At 40.5% G+C, this 24,661-nt stretch overlaps 1 protein-coding gene across 10 annotated transcripts in view; it reads left to right on the top strand.

Annotated features, from left to right (window-relative positions):
- Window positions 1-24,661, top strand: part of LOC137301207 (eukaryotic translation initiation factor 4 gamma 3-like) — a 284,740-nt gene that overhangs the window by 50,016 nt on the left and 210,063 nt on the right. For 9 of the 10 annotated variants that reach the window (XM_067970666.1, XM_067970671.1, XM_067970673.1 and 6 more), the window contains one exon: window positions 19,540-19,659. The exons of the other annotated variant lie outside the window; for it this stretch is intronic. In XM_067970666.1, the coding sequence (XP_067826767.1) occupies window positions 19,540-19,659 (120 nt within the window). The remainder of the gene's footprint in view (window positions 1-19,539; window positions 19,660-24,661) is intronic. 10 annotated transcript variants of the gene reach the window in all.

Below are 24,661 nucleotides of genomic sequence, written 5' to 3'. Positions count from 1 at the left end.
TTTTCCTCTGCACACCCCTGACTGCTTTTCCGAAGAGCAGTTCCAACGAAGGGACTCTACCTGAAATGTTTACCCGCCGACCTTCACTTCATTTTTGGTATTTTCTGTTTTTCATTTCACAGTTTTGAAAGCCCCTAGTAGATCTCAGGCTGTGAAAAGTGGTGTCCCTCAGGGATCAGTACTGGGGCCTAAGCTTTTCACTATATATTTATAAATGACTTGGATGAAGGAATAGAGAGCCATGTATCTAAGTTTGGTGATGACATTAAGTTAGGTGGCACAGTAAATAGTGTAGATGGGAGCAGAAAGTTGCAACTGGACATTGATAGATTAAGTGAGTGGGCAAAACTCTGGCAGATGGAGTTCAATGTGGGAAAGTATGAGGTCATCCACTTTGGACCTAAGATAGATCAGAGTATTTTCTAAATGGTGAGAAGCTAGGAACTGTGGATGAGCAGAGAGATTTAGGGGTCCAAGTACAGAAATCATTGAAAGCTAATGGACAGGTACAAAAAATAAAAGGCTAATGGAATGTTGGCCTTTATCTCGAGGGCTGGAATACAAAGGGGTGGAAGTTGTGTTGCAGCTGTACAGAGCTCTGGTTAGTCCCTTTTTTCTGGGTACCGCACCTCAGGAAGGATATGTTGGCCTTGGAGGGGGTGCAGCGCAGAATCACCAGAATGATACTAGGGCTAAAAGGGTTAAATTATGAGGGCAGGTTGCAAAGACTAGGCTTGCATTCCCATGCATATAGAAGATTAAGGGATGATCTAATTGAGATGTTTAAGATGATCAAAGTAGTTGATAGTGAAACTATTTCCTTTGGTGGGGTGTCCAGAATAAGTGGGCATTACCTTAGAATTAGAGCTAGACTGTCCAGGGATGATGTCAGAAAGCACTTCATACAAAGGGTAGTGGAAATCTGGAACACACTCCCAAAAAGCTGTTGAGATTAGGTCATTTGAAAATCTCAAAACTGAGATTAATATTTTTTTGTTAGGCAAGGGTATTAAGGGTTACAGAATCAAGGCAGGTAGATGGAGTTCAGATACAAATCAGCCATGATCTAATTGAATGACTGAACAGGCTCAAGGGGCTGAATGGCCTACTCCTGTTCCTATATTCCTATCTTGCTAATGATGAGTCAGAAATTATGTCATTGCAGATGTGAGGAGGTGCATTATCTCCACTGATATGAAAAAGTTTATAAGAAATCTTCTCAGAGATGGTATGTTTTCATTGGTTCTTAAAAGAATAAAAGATTTTGCATTTATATAGCGCCTTTCATGTCCTTAGAATGTTGCAAAGCACTTTACATCCAATGCATTTCTTTTGACGTGTATTCACTATTGAAGGCAACCTGGACAGCCAATTTGCACATAAGATCCCACAAACAGTGAGACAAATGACTAGCTGATATATTTTGGTGGTGTTGGTTGAGGGATAAATATTTGCCAAGAGAACCAATCCCTTGAATATAATAACCTAAATTGTTTTTTGCAAGAAAACTCAATGGTTCTTGCTTTGTTGGTTTTTGATTTACACAAACAACAAATTCTGGTTACATTTGCTGTCCCAAATTTTCCATTGATAACATGGCAGTTGAGGGGGTAAGGCTGATTAATGGCAAGTCCTGCACACACTGGCCAATCTTACTTTGTCATAATTTCCAGATATATGCTGGCAATTATAGCCTGTTACCGTGAGTGTCTCCAGACAATGATGGGTCTGGCCACCTGCATGATCTTGAAGCATAGGCTTCTGATGGAAACCCTTGTTAGAGCCATTTTGAATATAGAAACTGCTGGTATATAGGTAAGTTTGGCCATTCTTGTAAATTTTATGATGTTACCAACCTTATTTCCAACTGTAGCTCAACTGGGTGGAGAAAGCTAAATGTGGTTGGAAGTATTTTCAACACATATTGGAATGATTTGATTTGTTTGCTTTTAGTATTGTTTGCTGTTTGCCTCTTTTGATTTGTATTTTTTGAATTTCATGATTTGAATTTTTATATTCTTGCTGATCGGTACGTTATTCACCTGTTCTGTTGTGATTTTGTTGCTGTGTTTTTATGAGTATGAAATTTGAGACAATGGTGTACAAATGTGAAGTGGAAATGTTAATGCAGGAAGGTATGGCACACAAAACACATGCCAGACTCAACCTTTCTATATCTACATCTAACTCATGGATCTGCTGGTGGCTGTATTCACGGTAAGTCGGATAATACATTGTTTTATAAGGACAGGTGCGTTGTACCATGCATTACACAATGTATTTTTCTGTTGAAGAAGTGAAGTTGTGTCCTTTTTGAGGCCACAAAGTCTAATTGCTGTTTAGTAAGTTAGGTCAATCAGAGTTTAATTTCCTTTTGGTGAAGGGATTTTGCAAATTTTAAAATACTTTTATAAGGCAGTCACAGAAATTTGTATAAAGACAGGTGATGGACAAAATGTGCAAGATGTCCAGTTTTTAATACATAGAATGGCAGACCACACATGAAGTTGCTCATGGTAAGTTGGATGATGAATTGTTTTATAAGGGCAGGAGTGTTGTACCATGTAATGGACAACACCTAATTCTGCTGAAGTGAATGTGTCCCTTTAAGGCTACAAAATCTAATTGCTGTTCTGCCTGCAGGTCAGAACCCTGGCTTACTTAAAGTATAATTGATAAGGTGACTGGCAGTTTGAGATTCTTGCTCCTGTGTCAGTGAAGGGATTTTGAATTGCTGGAGGAATTTTGTACATTCCAAATGACTGCTTTTCTTTCTAGTTTTTGAAGTGTGACACAGAAATTTGCAATGTGACACTTGAAGTGTGGCAGAAAGGAAATGCATGCTGGATGCATCGTTTTTATTCTATTACTAGCGGTTTCTCCTGTGGTGTTCACAGTAAGTCGGATGATGTGCAGTTTTATAAAGACAGGAGAATTTTAATGTGGTGTTCGGCAAAATGTAATTAAACAAGGTTTAATTGTTGATCAATAAAATTTATACTGGTAGTTGGCTTTGGTTCCAGGTCAGAAACATCCATAGAATCAGAGTGGTTGCAGCACAGAAGGAGGCCATTCGGCCCATCGAGCCTGTGCTGATTCTTTGTAAGAGCGATTCAGTTAGTCTCTTTCCCCATAGCCCTGCAATTTTTCTCCCTTCAAGTATTTATCCAATTCCTTTTTGAAAGCCGCGATTGAATCTGCTTCCACCACCCTTTCAGGCAGCGCGTTCCAAATCATAACTACTGGCTGCATAAAAAAAGTTTTTCCTCACGTCGCCTTTGGTTCTTTTGCCAATCACCCTAAATCTGTGTCCTCTGGTTCTCAACCCTTCCATCAATGGGAACAGTTTTTCTTTATTTACTTTATCTAAACCCATCATGATTTTGAACGCTTCCATCAAATCTCCTCTCAACCTTCTCTGCTCTAAGAAGAACAACCCCAGCTTCTCCAGTCTATCCACGTAACTGAAGTCCCTCATCCCTGGAACCATTCTAGTAAATCTTTACTGCATCCTCTCTAAGGCCTTCACATCTTTCCTAAAGTGCGGTGCCCAGAACAAGACACAATATTCCAGTTGTGGCCGAACCAGTGTTTTATAAAGGTTCAACGTAACTTCCTTGCTTTTTTACCGTCTGCCTCTATTTATAAAGCCCAGAATCCTGTATGCTTTTTTAACCGCATTCTCAAACTGTCCTGCCATGTGTCCGCTCATTCCACCAGCCTGTCTATGTCCTCTTGAAGTCTATTGCTATCCTCCTCACTGTTTACTACACTTCCAAGTTTTGTGTCATCTGCAAACTTTGAAATTGTGCCCTGTACACCCAAGTCCAAGTCCAGCATTACGGAATTGTTTTTTTTCCCTTTCTCTCCAAATTAATTGTTTTGCATCTGTAACGGAGTGATGTCTGTACATGCTGACATACCGTTTAAAATATATTAATAAATGTGTGTATTAGCACCGTGGGCCGTTTTTAACATTAAGAGTGCTATATAAATGCAAGTTATGAATATTTTGAAGGATTCAAGAAGGACAACACCTCATTTTCTAAGAGCAATATTAATTGGTGGCATCGGCAGGCAGGATTGGTGATTTTGTGATTCTAACACCAACAATATGCCAGTGTTTGAAGCAGAGCAGCTGCCTGCTAAACGTTTTCAGTATGGATGGGTTCAGCTTAGATTGCAGCTGTGCGCTCCCACCCATCTGTAACCTGTCCCAGTTTCACAGGCTGCCTGTGGGACAGTGGCAGATACAATAGGTTCACTATTGCATATGCCACTTTAGTGGAACCAGATGGATTAGGGGTGTGGTAACCCTCTGGAGGGACGAAGTTGCAATTTAAAAAAGAAATTAATTCAAAACTGATGGTATAATGGCTCAGTGGGCAAATGCTCTTCCTGTTGAGTCATATACATCTAAAAGGTCACAGTGTCAATCGCTAAACAGACTTAGGTTATCTTGCAGATGGAGTTGCAGTCAAACCTCCATGGTAGATGTGAAACTGGCACAGAAATCTAAAGCTTTTATTTTTTTGTTTTCTCCTTTCTCCTGAAGACTGTAACTCTTGGCTCTGTTCCATGGTGCCAGAAGCCCTCTGGTACCTTCCCTACCAGGCAGTGTGGACAGGCTTATCAACATGAAAGTCGAGCTCAACCCTCTCCATACATGCCCACATTCGAGGAAGGGTCACTGCATTGCAATCAGCACTGGAAACCTTGATATTGCCTCCCACCCCCATGTCCAACTCGTCCAGGGCAGTGAGGCCAATAGTAGCACTCAACAGTAGCTTGACTGAGATCTGGTAATCTAACATTGAGCCAAGTTTGAACTTTATGACCTTCTGGTCTGTATGGCTCAGTATTACATGGGGCAGTGGCCTTGCCCACAGCGTTATGGGGAGCTGTAATAGTGATTTCCAGTGCTGCTACTATTAGTGATATTGTGTGATCCTGTTTTATAGCTGTGTTACGTCTTCATTTATATTTTCTTCTGTGACATTCATTCTTTAAAAAAAAATCCCCATTGAATTTAGTTGCCAGAAAATAGGATTTTGTCTTGTAAAGAAAAACATAAATGCTGGAGATACAGAATATGTCCATCAGCAAATTTAAATTGTGATCCAGATATTTTCTCTCAAGTTTTGGTTTGAATAATTATAAGGAGGTTAAAAATTGATTTTTAAATGTTTCAACAATTTGGGTTTTCTCCTTTGAAATTCAAGTGGAAGGAAGGTATTTTTGTGCAGAACATGTAGAAGATGACGTTATTTTTGTTTTACTCGTGGCAGAAATACAGCTGCCCTTCATGAAAGCAACAAAATAAAGGAAAGCAGCAAACCATTAGCTTGTTATGACTTTATTGTAGAAAGCTTCATGTGCACATCATGTAATTTTTGTTAAGCTGTAGCTTCCTCTATTTTCTTCCCAACTTGCACACCTGTCAAAGGTAAGACATCTGCTAGTGGCATTTGTTTGGTCTGGATACAAGAAGGTGTCCTAATTTGGGCCAGGCAAGTCCGTCCATCTGCCCTTCCTCCCAACTAGATGGTACTGGAGACTAAACCAGGCAGCAGGCTGTTTAACTACTATAGTTCCAGAAGATATGCATATGTTATAATATGGACATCTATCAGTGGTAAAATGTAGACTCTTATTTTTGTGCCCTGCTCTATATCTTTAGGCATCAATTGTGTCCCAGCTAAAAGGCCATTGCAATATTTGTTCATTGAGCTAGTCACTAAGGGGGTACACAAGGTTAGCCTTTGGTAAATTGTTCTTTGTATTTCTCCTTTCCTATTTCCTACAAAGAATAATCTGAGATTAGGTCCTTGACACATAGGGAAGCACCTTTATTCCTACCCACTGAACCAGGTAGCAAACTATACACCAACTGCAGTTCCAGAAGATGTGCATACATTGGTTGTATAGGAACATAGGAACGGGAGTAGGCCATTTAGCACCTCGTGCCTGCTCCGCCATTTGATAAGATCATGGCTGATCTGTGATCTAACTCCATATACCTGCCTTTGGCCCATATCCCTTAATACCTTTGGTTGCCAAAAAGCTATCAATCTCAGATTTAAATTTAGCAATTGAGCTAGTATCAGTTGCCGTTTGCGGAAGAGAGTTCCAAACTTCTACCACCCTTTGTGTGTAGAAATGTTTTCTAATCTCGCTCCTGAAAGGTCTGGCTCTAATTTTTAGACTGTGCCCCCTACTCCTAAAATCCCCAACCACAGATAGGGTGGATAGAGAGAAATAGTTTCTCTCTATCCACCCTATCTGTTCCCCTTAATATCTTATAAACTTCGATCAGATCACCCCTTAACCTTCTAAACTCTAGAGAATACAACCCCAATTTGTGTAATCTCTCCTCGTAACTTAACCCTTGAAGTCCGGGTATCATTCCAGTAAACCTACGCTGCACCTACCAAGGCCAATATGTCCTTCCGAAGGTGCGGTGCCCAGAACTGCTCACAGTACTCCAGGTGCGGTCTAACCAGGGTTTTGTATAGCTGCAGCATAACTTCTACCCCCTTGTATTCTAGTCCTCTAGATATAAAGGCCAACATTCCATTTGCCGCCTTGATTATTTTCTGCACCTGTTCATGACACTTCAATGATCTATGTACCTGAACCCCTAGGTCCCTTTGGACATCCGCTGTTTTTAACTTTTTACCATTTAGAAAGTACCCTGTTCTATCGTTTTTTGATCCAAAGTGGATGACCTCACATTTGTCTACATTGAATTCCATTTGCCACAGTTTTGCCCATTCACCTAATCTATCAATATCGCTTTGTAATTTTATGTTTTCGTCTACACTGCTTACAATGCCACCAATCTTTGTGTCATCGGCAAACTTAGATATGAGACTTTCTATGCCTTCATCTAAGTCGTTAATAAATATTGTGAATAATTGAGGCCCCAAGACACATCCCTGCGGGACTCCACTAGTCACATCCTGCCAATGTGAGTACCTTCCCATTATCCCTACTCTCTGTCTCCTTTCGCTCAGCCAACTTCCTAACCAAGTCCGTACTTTTCCCTCGATTCCATGGGCTTCTATCTTAGCTAACAGTCTCTTATGTGGGACCTTATCAAATGCCTTCTGGAAGTCCATATAAATAACATCCATTGACATTCCCCTGTCCACTACTTTAGTCACCTCTTCAAAAAAATCAATCAGGTTTGTCAGGCATGACCTACCTTTCACAAATCCATGCTGGCTCTCTGAGTTTCTTTTCATACTCTTTTTTTGAGGTGTTCAGTCACCCTATCCTTAATTATAGACTCCAACAATTTCCCCACAACAGATGTTAGGCTAACTGGTCTATAATTCCCCGGTTTCCCTCTCTCTCCTTTCTTAAAAAGCAGAGTGACGTGCAATTTTCCAATCTAGAGGGATAGTTCCTGAATCTAGAGAACTTTGAAAGATTATAGTTAGGGCATCCGCAATGTGCTCACCTATTTCCTTTAAAAACCTGGGATGGAAACCATCTGGTCCTGGGGATTTGTCACTCTTTCGTGCTATTATTTTCTTCATTACTGTTGCTTTACCAATGTTAATTTTATCGAGTCCCTGTCCTCGATTCAATATAAGTTTTCTTGGGATTTCCGGCATGCTATCCTCTTTTTCGACTGTAAATACTGACGCAAAGTAATTGTTCAACATGTCCGCCATTTCCCCATTGTCAATGACAATATCCCCACTTTCAGTTTTTAAGGGGCCAACACTGCTCCTGACCACCCTCTTTTTCCTAATATAACTATAAAAGTTCTTCGTATTGGTTTTGATATCCCTTGCAAGTTTCTTTTCATACTCTTTTTTTTGTAGCCCTTACTATCTGTTTTGTCACCCTTTGTTGATCTTTGTATCTTTCCCATTCACCAGGATCTGTGCCATTTTTTGCCTTTTTGTATGCCCTTTCCTTATGTCTTATACTGTCCCTTACCTCTTTAGTTGTCCATGGCTGTTTTTTTTGGCAAGTAGAGTTCATGCCCCTCAGGGGTATGGACAACTATCAGTTGTAAAATGTAGAATGGTATGTGGAAGTGTCATGCAAGCAATTATAATTGCAAAAAAGCGGCAAAAGTTATTGGCACTCCTATGTATTAAGAAAGAAGCTTGCAATCCTTGCTTGAATTTGCAGCAATCAATGCTTTTCCTTCATTGGCAGGCATTGTAGCAGAAACTTGAATGTGGTTGGAGATGATAAATTATAAGGAACAATGCTTGAAGAATATAGGGATTGAATTGGTGTTGATATGAAGGTCAAGGAGCAATGGTTGGATCCATTGCTTCTGTTTAAAAAGGCAACTTTTGTAATGTACTAAGTTTGAATGTTTTCCAATGTGTTTTTTACACATGGCTGTGGCTTCTGCTTTCAGGTACAATATTTTAAATTGCTAGTTTAGTACATTTATTCAATTTCCTATAAACCTTTACTGCAAATAGTACAAGCAGTAAAGCACTTAGAATTAAGATTTAATAAGGATTCAAAAAATGATCATGAAGGGTATTTAGTAAAATGTAATAAGGGTTGATAATTGACCTTCACTCCCTCTAGAAAACTGAACTTCAAACAAGTCTTGTTTGTGTGCAGAACTTCTTGTTTGTGAAAGTTTCTTTGCCTTTGGGTTGAATCCATTATTGTCTTGATAATGCGGGGTCATTGAAATATTTGTGGTTGGAACTGATTAGGAAAATATTACTAATGTCGTCATTTTGAATTAACTATGTGCCTTCAAAAACAGTTGATTTTTCTGTGGTTCTGATGCACATTTTCAAGATTGACATAAGCTGTCTGGAAATAATCAGCACTTGCATGAACATTTTTTTTAAGTCTGTGTCTTCATGAGATGATGTGGAGATGCCGGTGATGGACTGGGGTTGACAATTGTAAACAATTTTACAACACCAAGTTATAGTCCAGCAATTTTATTTTAAATTCACAAGCTTTCGGAGACTTCCTCCTTCCTCAGGTAAATGTTCTTCATGAGATGTTAGTGGTAGTAAACACTGGTATAAACACTGGTAGTATACTATGAGCTGTAAAACAGAGCTTCAGACGATACTGTAAACTGGAAGAGCAAAACTGAAGTAGTTTATTCATTAAAGCTGGGAAGACTTTTTATAATCTTGTACGGGTTTGTGGAATGTTTTATTTTCCCATTCAGATTTTGTCATTGGTGTTTCAGTTCTAATTGCTGCGTAATGTTTGGATGCTTTGTCCTGACTTGGAGGAGATGGAGTTACAACATTGATACTAGGCCAGCCAATGAGCATAAAGAGTTTTAATGAATAATAATGTTTGATAATGGCCCAACAATCCTGTGTATGTTTACCTGGGCCAGCTATAAGTTATATGAAGTCAGTTAACAGAAGCACTCTGTGCTGAGTGATAAAAGTATGTGCTTTTGCTTGTAATGCATTAGGGCATAGGTGCTATAGACATCATTAAAATGTTTCCACACCAGATTAATTGGGCACATAAAGTCTTGCTAAGAAAAAATAGCCGTGGAGCGTGTCGCATGACTTTATACATAGTGTGTTGCTCAATGTGAAAAACATCAACATTTGCAAGTCCTGCACAAGTAAACAAGCACCACATTACATTTTGGTGCTGCAACTGCTCCATTCAGTGGCTGCTGCATCTTCATGTCATGATTTTAGCATCACTGATTCCAGTATAAATCACCTGACATCCGATTGTATTATAATCCAGGTCCATATTGTTTGCTGTAATTGTGCCATCTAATATGGTGACTTGTTTGATTTTTCTTTTTTCATAAGTCTAAAATAAAGAATGGGATGCTTCTTTGATGAGGTTGGTGGCACTTTCTAGGTTGGAGAGTTGCCTACGGATTCCACATCTTCAATTCATTATTTTAATATGCTTGCCTTCCAGAATTTCAGACCAGTCAGTATTTACAGATGTTATCTGAACCACTAAAATAGGAAGAGGCTAGATCTATTTCAGGTCTAGCCTTTGAAATGCTGGTTTAAAGATATTAAATGATACAGCTTGGTAATTTAAGTAATGGTAGAACAGAATCTCCAGGGGATCCCCATGTCCACCGCAAAGAGTTCTCTTACTGTCTCTTAGTGATAAATTTTGGTAGTTCCTTATTGGCATGGGACAGTAGTTCATTTGGTAAGAGGATTCTTTTAAATGCAGGGAGATGTGAGTTTATGTAGAATTACTATCTGATGCTGAGTGATAAAAGTATGGGAGAATTGGGTCAACTTAGTTACCGCCCATTGATTATCTGGTGACCTCGAGCAGTTAAATGTTTCCTTCTGTAAACGTGTGCAGGTACTTTTCACAGTGGCATTGTGTGTCAGAAAGGTTAAAACCTGTAGCGGCCAATTTTCACGTTTTTGAAAAAAATTCCTAGTAATCAATTTTACTGTTAAAAAAAAATTGTTTTCTTTTTCCCCTTTCTTCAAACCTGTCTGCATGCCATAGCTAACAGAAGTAGTAGAGCATATTCTCACCTTCCCTTCCTGGGGGAATGCACCTAACCTCTCTTTGCATGGTTGAGAAACTGGGGTAAATTTGCAACTTCTACTCCATGATGGCATACAATGTTCCACTAATTGAGGAACTTATAGTCAGGCCTCCTTTTTGTCCTTGAGTATATAATTCAGTTTATGCTCCATTTCTCTGGCATTCTCTTTTTGATTTCAGTAACACAAAAACAACTAACTATCAATGGTGTAGCATTTTAACTGTGCAGTTAACAGATGGTTTATATTTCTCTAAAGAGAACCTAGATGTTAAAGATAAGGTTTATTGTGAATACAAACATTTTGTTGGCATATTAAAATTGCTAGATTCAATTCTTTACACCTGCATACTACAGTCCATAGTATTGTAGAAATTTTAGTACAACAGGCATATGTATCATTGGTACCAATGTGCTAAAACAAAAATAGCACTTGAACCAATACACTTCAATGCTTTGTGGTACTTTTAATTCATCTTTTCAAACTGCTACAATCAGTGACAGACCTACAAGTCTTGATCACTGATATGATTGTCTTTAAACACTTCCTCATCTGCCTCACCGTCCACATCTCTCTGCCTAACTTCAACTCACTACCCTTAACCCCCCCCACCGTGGAAAAAAAACTGCTGTCAGACTGCCTACCCAATGTTAAGACGAATTTCCTCCAATTGAACATTGGGTACACTGAAGTAGTTTTGAAGCCAAAAACTTTACACCCTCACCATCACCTTCAGTCCCCTGGTTGCTCACTCGGGCTCAACCAGGCGGCATGCAGCCTTGGCATTCTGTTCAACCCAGAGCCAAGCTTCAAACCGCATTTGTATCCATTAATCCATTACCAAGACCTCTTGCTTCCACCTCCGCAATATTGCCTGCATCAACCCATGCCTTACCCCCACTGCAGCTGAAACCCTTTTCCTGGTCTTCTGTCACCTCGAGGCTCGATTCCTTCAATACCCTCCTTGTCATCCTTCCAACCTCCAACCTATACCCTCTATAAATTTCAAACTGTCCAAAACCTTATCTGAATCCAATCCTGCATTAAGCCAATCGCTCTCGTCCTCACTAACCTATGCTGGTTCCTGCCTCCAACAGGTCAGAATTAAAAGCCTTGTGCTTATCTCTTTCACAACCTTGCCCCACACAGTCTCTACAACCTTCTCCAGCCTTGTGTTCCGTTTGGTTCACTGATTCTGACCTCCTGTCAACCTCCCCATCCCGTCTGCTCCACCTTTGGTGGCAGAATCTGCTGCTGCATCAGCCCAATTGTCCAGAACTCCCTCCACCTTTTTAAAACCCGTCTCAAAATACATCCCTTACCTTCGATCAAGATTTTAGTCACCTCTTGCAAAGGCCCCATTGCTTATTTCTATTCTTGGTGATGCGCGTGGGATGTTTTTCTGTGTAAAATCTGTAATGGCACTTGTTATTCACAGTTCAATATGTAGTTAAATAGAATCAAAACTTCACATGCTTACTATTAAGCTTTAATGAAATCAGGTTTAGTGAAATCAGTGACAGCTCGTCACCAGGTTTACCTTTAGGTTACTTCCTGTGCTTTGGGAAACGAGGCCTTAAAATGAACATGTCGCATGTCAAATTTCAGGTGTTTGAGTCTGCGATAGAATCAGATGTGGTTTCTACATATCCATTCAGTGACTAGTTCAGATGAATAGGGTACAATAACTATTGATTGTTCTACACCTCAAAGTGGTCATGTCTCAAGTTTTGGAGGGCATCTGTTTGGGGCAGCAGAGCTGAAGTAATGTTGAAGACTAGTCCTTCAGTGGAGGGATAGATTCATGCAATCTATTTGGTAAAATTCAAGGTCTCTTTTACTGAAATGCACAGTCCTAAGTGCTAGGCTCAGCCACTGCCTTCTGTTTTGGGGCCCATGAACTACTACCTCTCCCTCTACCTCAATTTGAGATCTGTTCAAAACCTAAAGTAAACATAATAGTCTCCCTCTCAAAACACTTGCATGTCTGATCAAGGGGCTGAATCTGTACATCCCAAACTATTTCAAAACATTTTTAAGATACCGGTGATGCTATGCTTGGAAAATCAAGAGTCACAAATGTGCTTGTGGTATACATATTCCTGATTGATGTAATCATCAAGGTGAAATTTTGATTACTCCCCAAACTGGTTAGTTGAGGACAAGTTTAACTAATAGTCTTAAATTCCTTCAAAACTGGTCTCCCTGCTGTAGTAGGTAGCGATCAAGCATTCACATAAACACCCATTTGTAGAATCAATAATTTCTTAGTTGGTATCCTCCTAGTTTGGGAAACTACCGCAGGAGGTTTTCAGCAACCTTGTGTCCCACTTGACCCAGGAATGTGTAACGTGTACCATGAAAGACCGTGCAGCCTGAAATTTCCTATTTTGAAGCTGCCTGCTACCAAATTGTATAGTTACAAAGAGTTTTGGAGGCATCATAAGACCGAGCAACTAAGTCAGCTTTCTGTGCACAGAGAATATAGTTGCAGTGGTTAAACTTCTGCAAACATTAGATGATAGCACTTAAACTCAATTGCACCAACTTCATTGTTTGTCAGGATAGCTTTTTTTTAAAAAATCTATAATTTCTCTACTTCTCACAACTCTAACCTCTCATTCCTTATATCATCATAGTGAAAATCTCTTCTGTATCCTCTCGACCTTTATATTTTTCCTAAAGTTTGGTCCCCAAAATTGGACACAGTAGTCTAACTGTGGCCTAACCAATGATTTGTATAGGTTTGGCCTTAAATGTTTGTTTTTGCACTCTGTCCCTCATAACAATTTTCAGGAGTTTGTGCTGGACATACTCAAGTTCAGTGGCACTGGTCACTTCTGTAAGCAGACCTCTTGTCCCCTATGACTACTGCCTGATATATCTAGTTAAAAAATAGTATGACCTGAGGGTTGTAACAGAGAATCCTTGCTACAAATATCAACTTTGAAATGTTGTATGTGCCCAAATTTCTTGACCAAAGGTGGGCTGATCCATCGAGACAGTCACAGCTTCTAACCAACACTGGTTTATTTTACATAAAATATATTCATGTATAGTATACAGCTTTCATAGCCTTTCTTAATGCTCTTTGTGGTTTATGAAAATAAGCTGGGCCAAACAACATACCTCTCATTGTTTAACACAGAATGGCTATCCCATCAACATGGGATCTGGGCATCGCTGAGAAGGTGGTGGTGAGCTGCCTTCTTGAATCGCTGCAGTTCGTGTGATGAAAGTACTCCTACAGTGCTGTTGCGTAGGGAGTTCCAGGATTTTGACCCAAACGATGTAGGAACAGCAATATGTTTCCAAGTCAGGATGGTGTGTGACTTGGGGCATGTCTTTGGATCAGCTATGAACTCCATCTCTGGATAGCTTATTGACATTTCAAATCACCATGGTATACTAGCCTGGCTCCAGGCTGCTAGCTTATTAAGAAAATGCAGAATTTAACATTACAGAAATAATTATGATTTAAAAAAAATTCCAGTTTATAGTTAAAGACTAAATCTTTCTCTTTACCCCCCCCCCCCCCCCCACACACACACAAAATAAAAAAAAGGTCCCTCATATGCGAGTGCAATGGCTCACGTGTGGGGACTGTGTGCACTGTGCTAAGCAACTCACAATGGCTGTCGGTGCTTCCAAGCTACAGGACTCCATGGACTTCGTGGGAACATGTCTGAGGCAACACGAGGTAGCTCTGCTTTAGGGCACACAAAGGCAAGTTCAATGCCAGCCAGGTCGCCCTGGTAAACTGTGATGCACAACACATTGAGCCATTGTTGGAGTAAGTTGTCAGGGGTGCTAGTTATTTGCCTTCGTGGACCCTAATTCAGAGCTGCTTTGTGCTGCTCATGGATTTTACCATGGGCTGTTCCCAGCTATTCAGCCAGCTAGCTGAAGCAGCCACGCTCCAGGAGCAGTTTTGCTCCATTCTCTGCTGGGTTGTCTATCACATGACTTCCAGCCTTGAGTAGGTGACATGTAAGGCTACCTTGTCCTGAATGAGATGTGCAGAATTTTTCCTCACTATGCCAGGCACCCTGTGTGACTAAGAACATATTCTCTGGATAAAGTGCCTTTTTATTATTTATGTGTGCAATGAGGTATGGGCTTTCTTTCTGCCTTTCCCCAAACCCCCCAGCTACAGTTGGTTAGCTGCACCTTCTACTTGGCTTGACTATCCAGGAGTCTGGGTAGTACAAGTCATTGAAATTATTTGATGCGTAAGTTGTCATAGCTCCCCACTGTGCTGTGAGCTGACCTGATGAGACCTCCATCTGAAATCGTACTACCATCCCTGACTGGTCAAATTGGAGAAGCCAAATTTAAAGGAACATCCCGAGGTCCATAGTTCCTTTGTTTACATCCCATTCACCATGAACAGGTGTAGTTAATGTGACATGTTGAATAAATCTGTGGTCACTGCACAACTAACATTACACGAGCTCATGTGGTCTCTGAGCCCATGTTTCAGGACCTCTAAGACCAACTTGCTTACATTTAAAACATTTAATTTCCCTGTCATTACCTCCTGTGCAGTCACACTGGTCCAGACTCGCTGTGGCATCTGATCTTCCACCTGTGCTGATTTACTGATGCTTGAGGTCATAAAATGATCAGTGTGCGCGCTTAGCTGTTTGAGAGTTTTACACTCCTGATCAGCCCTAAATTGACTGGAACTCCGGGAAATCCGTCCCTTAACTTTAGATGACAAATACCCTTGTAATCTGTTTCATTTTCTTGAATTTCCAAATGTTTTCTAGTTCAATAAACAATTCTCTACATGTACTAAGCAGATATTTCCTTAATTAAACTTCTGTCAAATTATAAATTTCAAGAATAGCATGTTTTACAACATCATAGTTCACACTGTCCACAAGATCAACACGAGAAACTGGCAGAACCACTTGACCACTAAGTGGTGATACAAGATGACTTGCCAATATGTCTCTGCCCTACTTATGGTGGTAAGCTAGCTTCATCAATGACCTTCCCTCCATCATAATGTCAGAAATGGGGATGTTCGCTGATGATTGCACAGTGTTCAGATCCATTCGCAACCCCTCAGATAATGAAGCAGTTCGAGCCTGCATGCAGCAAGACCTGGACAACATCCAGGCTTGGGCTGATAAGTGGCAACTAACATTCGTGCCAGACAAGTGCCAGGCAATGATCATCTCTAACAAGAGAGAGTCTAACCACCTCCTCTTGACATTCAACGGCATTGCCATCACCGAATCCCCCACCATCAACATCCTGGGGGTCACCATCGACCAGAAACTTAACTAGACCAGCCATATAAATACTGTGGCTACAAGAATGGGAGGACCCTGGGCAAGACAGAGGGTCAGAGGGATCTTGGTGTGCAAGTTCACAGATCCCTGAAGGCGGCGGAACAGGTAGATAAGGTGGTAAAGAAGGCATATGGGATACTTGCCTTTATTAGCCGAGGCATACAATATAAGAGCAAGGAGGTTATGATGGAGCTGTATAAAACACTGGTTAGGCCACAGCTGGAGTACAGTGTGCAGTTCTGGTCGCCACACTACAGGAAGGATGTGATCGCTTTGGAGAGGGTGCAGAGGAGATTCACCAGGATGTTACCAGGGCTGGAGCGCTTCAGCTATGAAGAGAGACTGGGAAGATTGGGTTTGTTTTCCTTGGAGCAGAGGAGGCTGAGGGGGGACATGATTGAGGTGTACAAAATTATGAGGGGCACAGATAGGATGGATACAAAGGAGCTTTTTCCCTTCGTTGAGGGTTCTATAACAAGGGGACATAGATTCAAGGAAAAAGGCGGGAGGTTTAGAGGGGATTTGTGAAAGAACTTTTTCACCCAGAGGGTGGTTGGAGTCTGGAACTCACTGCCTGAAAGGGTTGTGGAGGCAGGAACCCTCACAACATTCAAGAAGCATTTGGATGAGCACTTGAAATGCCATAGCATACAAGGCTACGGACCAAATGCTGGAATATGGGATTAGAGTAGACAGGGCTGATGGCCGGCGCGGACACGATGGGCCGAAGGGCCTCTATCCGTGCTGTATAACTCTATGACTCTAAGAGCAGGTCAGAGGCTGGGTATTCTGTGGCGAGTGACTCACCTCCTGACTCCCCAAAGCCTTTCCACCATCCACAGGAGTGTGATGGAATACTCTCCACTTGTCTGGATGAGTGCAGCTCCAACAACACTCAAGAAGCTCGACACCATCCAGGACAAAGCAGCCCGCTTGATTGGCACCCTATCCACCACCCTCAACATTCACTCCCTTCACCACCGGCGCACAGTGGCTGCAGTGTGCACCATCCACAGGATGCACTGCAGCAACTCGCCAAGGCTTCTTTGACAGCACCTCCCAAACCCATGACCTCTACCACCTAGAAGGACAAGAGCAGCAGACACATGGGAACAACGCCACCTGCACGTTCCCCTCCAAGTCACACACCATCCCGACTGATATCGCCGATCCTTCATCGTTGCTGGGTCAAAATCCTGGAACTCCCTTCCAAGCAGCACTGTGGGAGAACCTTCACCACACGGACTGCAGCGGTTCAAGGGCAATTAGGGATGGGCAATAAATGCCGGCCTCGCCAGTGACGCCCACATCACATGAACGACTTAAAAAAAAACTTGATTGAATTTTTTGAGGAGGTAACAAGGAGCGTCAATGAGGCTAAAGCATTTGATGTAGTATACATGGATTTTAGCTCGGCTTTTGACAAGGTCCCACATGGCAGACTGGTCAGAAAAGTAAAAGCCAGGGGATCCGGGGAAAGTGGCAAGTTGGATGCAAAATTGGCTCAGTGTCAGGAATCAAAGGGTAATGGTCAACGGGTGTTTTTGTGACTGGAAGGCTGTTTCCATTGGGGTTCTGCAGGGCTCGGTACTGGGTCTCTTGCTTTTTGTGATATATATTAATGATTTGAACTGGAATGTAGGGGGCATAATCAAGAAGTTTGCAGTTGATACAAAAATTGGCCGTGTGTTTGACAGTGAGGAGGAAAGCTGTAGACTGCAGGAAGATATCAATTTTCTGGTCAAGTGGGCAGAAAAGTGGCAAATGGAATTCAATTCAGAGAAGTGTGAGGTAATGCATTTGGGGAGGGCAAATAAGGCAAGGGAATACACAGTAAATGGGAGGATACTGAGAGGTGTAGAGGCACAAAGGGACCTTGGAGTACATGTCCACAGATCCCTGAAGGTAGCAGGACAGGTAGATAAGGTGGATAAAAAGGCATACGGAATACTTTCCTTTATTAGCCGAGGCATAGAATATAAGAGCAGGGAGGTTATGCTAGAACTGTATAAAACATTGGTTAGGCCACAGCTTGAGTACTGCATACAGTTCTGGTCACCACATTACAGGAAAGATGTGATTGCACTAGAGAGGGTACAGAGAAGATTTATGAGGATGTTGCCAGGGCTGTAGAATTTTAACTATGAGAAAAGATTGCTTAGGCTGGGGTTTTCTTCTTTGGAACAAAGGAGGCTGAGGGTAGATTTAATTGAGGTACATAAAATTATGACGGGACCTATTTCCCTTAGCAGAGGGGTCAGTGACTAGGGGGCATAGATTTAAAGCAATTGGTAGAAGGATTAGATGGGAGCTGAGGAGAAATTTTTTCACCCAGTAGGTGGTGGGGGCCTGGAACTCACTGCCTGAAAGGGTGTTAAAGGCAGAAACCTTCAACTCATTTAAAAAGTACTTGGCTGTGCACTTGAAGTGCCATAACCTATAGGGCTAGGGACCAAGTGCTGGAAAATGGGATTAAGCTGGATAGTTCTTTTTCGGCCGGCACGGACACAATGGGCCTAATGGCCTCCTTCAGTGGCGTAACTTTCTATGATTCTATGATCATATGGACCTCCAAGTAGAAGCTGAATAGGAATGAGCTATGACTTTGAGAATATCCACCTTTGAGTGGCTGAATTCTGCCCTGATTGCTGTTTGGGCATCTGTGGTTTTTGTTGTACTCTTACCACTTTCTTTAGTTTTGATGGGGAAATTGTTGCCTGCTCCACACTGTCTCATTGATAAAATTACAATGGACATATTTGCTGCCAGTTAATCCTGAGCTGGACCTGTGTGCCAAAAAGGCTGCTAATGCTTAGTCTTGTTTGTGTGGTACAGCTTGCTAACTGTTCTCTTTAGGTCTTGTTTCTAAATTTCTTCCCCTATTCAAGTCTCTCTCAGCCTGCACAATTCCCTGGGTGAGAGGTTAAGCAGATGACCCATGAAATTTATACCAATGTTGAACCTGCATTCTATCACTTCATCGTGCCATGCTCCAAGAATAAAAATGAATCATGTTAGTCTTTTTTGAAATGTATCATTTGTAATGCGCTGGCTGTACAATTCATAAAAATGCAAATACTAGAAGGCAGCACTTAAGTACTCGTTAGTGTATTCCCTTAGCTTCGTCAAACGCTGTAGTGTGTACCAGAGAGCCTGAAAGATGGTCTTGAAAGGAAAGAAAGTACCTCTTAATACCAGTAAAAACCTAAATGGAAAATTTGAGTTTAGAGACTACTTCATCAGTATGCTGGGTTCCATAATTTAACTATTTTAATTAATTCCTCCATCAATTTGAAAGCATTTTTAAGGGTGAAGAGGATTAAAAACCACTGCTTATGTTTGCTGCATTTCTGGATTTTTATCGTTGATTTGATCAATTTAGATTAATTTTTTAATTGCAATTAAAGTTGGGATTAATTCTTTTTTACCTGAATGCCTCCTTTACATTAATTCAATACTTTACCAAAATATATCAAGGCCACACGACTCTGCCTTTCTCTGAAATGGTGGACAGTTCAACTTCAGATTATTTTACCTACCTTTTAGTATTTTAATGACACGTAAGGTTTATTAGAAGTAGCACCAGCTGTCAGCTCCAATCCCATCAGAACATATGGCCCAGTGATCTTAATTGCAGTCAGATGCAATTTACTTTTCCATCAGATAATGTATATTGATATGCTTTGAGAATACCACTTTGTCCTAACATTTAGTGTCTCTATCAGGTCCCACAGGTGCCCAGACAGGCAGGACCTGCTGCTTACACAACACATGAAATAAACAAAGGTCATCCAAACCTCCCTGCAACGCCGCCAGGCCATGCCTCTTCGCCAGGCCTCTCACAGGTAACCGAGTACCAAAAAGTAGAGGGATATTTTTCCTTTTTGGGGAGGGGTGAGTGGCAGAATAGGGAAAGATAAAAGGCTTGAGCCAAGTGATGTCCAACCAAAATGTTCCATGGCTGCAATGCTAGTGAAAAATGCAGCGAGTGATTCTTGAATGTGGAACCTATTTCACTTCAGTTGTGGAGGATATTAAAACAGTGTGGAATATGCGTGAAATTGGCGTGAAGTTGTTTAAGATTCATAATTCATAGACAAAAAGTAGACTTACTGTAGAACAGGCAATCAAAAATCACTTCCACATATAATTTAAAGCAGTGATTGCAAAGGTTGGGCATTGTACACTTTATATTTTATGCCGATTCATGTTTCTATCCATTCCAATGGGATAAGTTACAACTGACTTCACAAAACTAGTATGGGGGAAAAAACTAGGTTACGTGTCTTCTGACATTAAACAGCAATTTATTTATTAGTAAAAGTCTACAATAATGGAGAATACTCTGTTCCAAAATATACTCTCATACAAAACTCTAAGACTATCCATTATTTGCTGAAGCAGACCTTGGAGCTTCATATATATGGATATGTATAAATAACTTACACAATCGGATATGGTACAGTAGTGCTCGTGCACAAGGTTTGATTTTGCAACACTATAGTGCAATGCTCCCATAAGTCTCACTCCGCACTTCAAAACTGAAACCAGCTTGAGGATGAATTGTGATTAGAAGGACAACTTGTAAACTTGTCCCATGAATGAAGAAAGGGTCTCCTTATTCACATTTTTTCAGCCTGTAGGTGATGTTACAATTGCAATTTCACACTTCTGGTGGTAAGAGTTTTTAAAAAAATGTTTCCTGTCCCCCTCTCACTTCCTGGTCTCTTGGTTTCCTTGGCTTGAAGCTGCTCTAATGTGACTGGGCAAGTAACTAGCTCATAGATCTCTGCACACTATAAGTTGCTGCTAGACAAAGCTAGGGATATCATACTCTTGAATGTTTGCGGTCTTCTTACGGTGACGCACCTGGCTTTTAACTCCTAGCAGTGACTTGACTGTTGTATGGCCTTGCTGTCTTGGGACATTTCTTTAAATTAATTTTATTTTATTTGCCCATTGTTCCATTATTTTGTCCACTTGCCAAAACTGCCAAGACAGGTAACCTGCTGCCTGCGTTCCTCTTTAGCTACTTCTTTTGGCTTGTGGTGATTCATCCACTTTTGTTCTCCCTCCTTTCGGAAGTGCCGGTTTTGAGTTTAGTGCTTTCTCCTGACAGCTCAATTGTTTGAGAACTTGTACAGGGAATTACAAGTAAGGTGGATAGATGAAGTTGTATTCATACCAGTTATTGTACAGATTTGCTGTGAAAGCGCAATGAGAATAAGCTGCATGAAAGAGCCATGGATACCCCTGTGCACGTGGAGAATTAGTCCTCATAATTTTCTATTTGTACGAAGAGTAATTGGGTATGTGGTAATATTGTGTTGAAATGTTTGAAAACCATGATTGAAAGTGTAGTGTCAGTAGTCAATTGCCACAACTGTAATATCGCATAGACCCTGTAACACTAATGTAGTGCAGGTATCAGTAGCAACTTCTTAAGTCAGCTTTGTATTCAATGTTCTTCAATACATGTCTAATGTATTATTTGAACAGTCCAGCATAGTACTTGGCATTGCGAATTATATTTGTGAATAGGCCTTGGCACCAACTTCAACGAGAGTACTTACCAAATAATTGAGCCAAAATGTTGATTTATTTCCTCTTCAGAAAATCTTTTGATTTTAATATTGTGTGATCATTGTGTAAGTAAGTGAGGTTGAGTTATTTCACTTTGCTACCATTGGTTATTTATCATGTTCATAAGTCCTATACTTTTATCTTTAGTTTTGAGATTTGTCAACAACTTGCCAAATGACTAATAGTTTCAGATGTTGGAGTGTTCCTCTACAGCCATGAACTAGTCCCATTATCTGTGATCACAGGGGGATAGCTCTTTGAACGGACAATTTTTATGGACACGATAGTACTTGCATACTGCATTTTGCCTTTTCTGGTCTAGGTTTTGTCATGCATGCTGCAGAAATGCATTACTCTGGGTGTACATTCTACTGTTTTGGAGATATTTTTGTGAGATACAGAAAATTTTATTGGATTTTAGTGGGTGAAATAGGTATTTTGATGCTGTTTTCCAATCAGAGTTGGATTCTGTAGTTTCCACACTTAGTGGAAAATTGAAGTTCACTTCACATTATGGTATACATTTCTTAGTACTGTATCATGCAATAAGTGAAAAAATGTGGAACGTATTTCATAAAACTATAAATTGACTTGTTACTGAATAACAACAGTGGTAATCTACACCGCTGCTTAGAGTCTTTTGGCATGCGTGATGTAATATACGAGACACCTGGATGTGTGCCTGGTGGCTGTAAAGATAGTGCGCAAACAGTTCGGAGAAATGACTCAGCAGCAGCCAAGTCAGCATACATGAATCCTATGCAGGTTACTGCAGGAGCACTTCCTCGGTCAGTTTTATTGATGGGTTGAATAGATTATTCGGTCCAAAGGAGGATGTAGTACTTGACTCTAATACATTTTTATTGCAAGAATTCCAATATATACTAGAATGTAACAACTTTAACATAATGAGATTTTTACAAATACAGAGGAAGTGCTAGAAGTATTGATACATGCCAACAATTATATTTCATATTCTTAGTATTTATATTTTTGAAATAGTTTTAGGCATGCGTGTAATTCTGAACCTGATTAGTCTGGCATAAAATATCATGGGAGGGGCCCCATTGTGACATGAATGTGTAGAGGATGATCTGTTGCTGATTCTTCAGTGGCATGCTTAGTCAATGGCTTGAAATAGAGATGCTGTCTGAGCTGAAAAAGCAGTGAGAACTGGAAAAAGGGGCTGAGCTAATAGAACATCAGTGATCAAATCAAAAGGTAATTTGAAGGTCACTTACGTTTTATTTTGCTTTTTCTACCATTTTGGGAAATCCCTGGCAATATGAGCGCTGTATTCAGTTCTGGTCACCAAGAAACGGGAGACATTCACTTGCTGAAGGGGGTGCAGAGGAGAGCCACGAGGCTGATCCCTAGTACCGCGTCTGAGTTATGACGAAAGACTTGAGCCATGGGGTTTTCAGCCTCAAAAGGAGGTATCTGAAGGTGATCTTGTATGCAAGATGATTAAGGAAATGGGTAACGTTAATCCAGAATACTAACTTAAATTATGGGAGTAGGACAAGCGGACACAGGTTCTAACGAATAAAAGATAATCTTACGACTAATATCAAGAAATTCTTCATGGGATGGACTTCCAGACAGAATAGTGGAGGCGAAAACTTTGGAATCATTTAAGAAGCACTTAGATGCAACAGTGGGGGGGGGGATATAGGGTTTGCCTGGATAGATGAATTGATAGGTTGAATGGTCTTCCTGATTTATTAGTATCTTGTGATGTTGTAGCTCATATTTGGAATCAATATGAGTGCACATGTTCCTCCTCACTATCCTTGGCAAAATACTGAAACTTTTATATTCAGTTCTGCTTGTCGTATTGGTCACCATTGGCCAACCTCAAAAGATGAGTCTCAAGTTTGGCATGACTGAATTATGGTAGTCCCTGCAAGTTAAACATTTTAGCCTGCAGTCCCAGCCTAAATTTATTTGGGATGATGTACAGCTAAGTAAGATATAGTTTTAACTAGGTGCAACCAATAAATCTGTAATAACTTGTACCAAAATCGAGGTGATTAACATCTATCTGAATCCATGTCATCCCATGAAAATTTGACTATATTGTAGTAAAGGCATTAGATTTACTTCATTACCAGAGTACACAAGCATTTTACAGTTGGCCTATTAAAATGAAAGAGCACCATTATTTTCCAAAGGTGCTATTTGTGTTACCATTCAGCTTGGAAAAGATTCAGTTCCCTTGAACCATATTCTTAACGCTACTACTGAGCTTTTTACATACACGCACACACTTTAGTTGTATAAAAAACTGGAGGTTTTTTTTTAAACACGTTGCTGTAGCCACTATTAAAGACTGGCGAAGCTATTAGGAATATTGCTGACGTAACATTTCCTCCTTTTTGATTGAGTCTGGTTGAGCTTGTGCACATCTGAGTAGCTGCATGCAGAGCAGCATTGGCAACAGGATTGGAAATCGGTTACCTGTTCCAGTCGATGGTATACGTTGCAAATGAACCTAAATGGGGTGTGGAGAAGGGCGAGGGAAGAGACTTTCAGGAGTGAGTTTAAAAAGCAAATAAGATTTTAACAGGAGAATACTCATTTTAACAAACCTCCTTTAAATGCACAGTGTGGAGGAATTATTAATTATTCTTGTTCAGACAGTTGTGATGAAACCCCCTGTTATTGAATTGTGATAGTTTCATTTGGTGCCAGTACATTTAGTAATGAGATTTAACTTGCCAACTGACAAGTGCTAACAGATCTCATAATCTGACTGATTACTGTGCTTTGATGATAAACCTGTATTATGTACACTGCGGAACCTGAAATGTTTGAAAAGAAATTTAAAATAATTTTGTTCATTTTCTGTTTTCCACTTTTTTTGGTTTGAAGCTCAGTGAAATAGTAATGTCTGTTTTGATTCCGTTCCTTCTTTCCTTTCACCCTATCCTTGGTTTGGGGAGAGGGAGAGTGAGTTGGAACGCACAGTATTTAGCTGGCTTGTTGGTTAGCTCTCTAACTATCAGTGGCGTTTTTGTGCATGGATTGCCAATTTTGTCTTCTGTTTGCCATTCTAGCAGTTGTTCTCGAGACTTAAAGTAAACAAAAACAAATCCCAGCCTACGGCAATGCAGAATTATTTTTTGCTCAATATGTATACTTATTAACTATTTTCTCTCAATTGAATTATTCCAAAGTAATATTGATCCTTTCTCCACCCTCATCTCCAACAGCAAGGCAAGAAGCTCATAGATTTCTTTAACTAGGATTGGGATCATCCAT

The sequence above is a fragment of the Heptranchias perlo genome, chromosome 32 (assembly GCF_035084215.1).
Source record: "Heptranchias perlo isolate sHepPer1 chromosome 32, sHepPer1.hap1, whole genome shotgun sequence".
NCBI classification, from domain to species: Eukaryota; Metazoa; Chordata; class Chondrichthyes; order Hexanchiformes; family Hexanchidae; genus Heptranchias; species Heptranchias perlo.
This window is presented reverse-complemented; position numbering and strand designations above follow the sequence as displayed.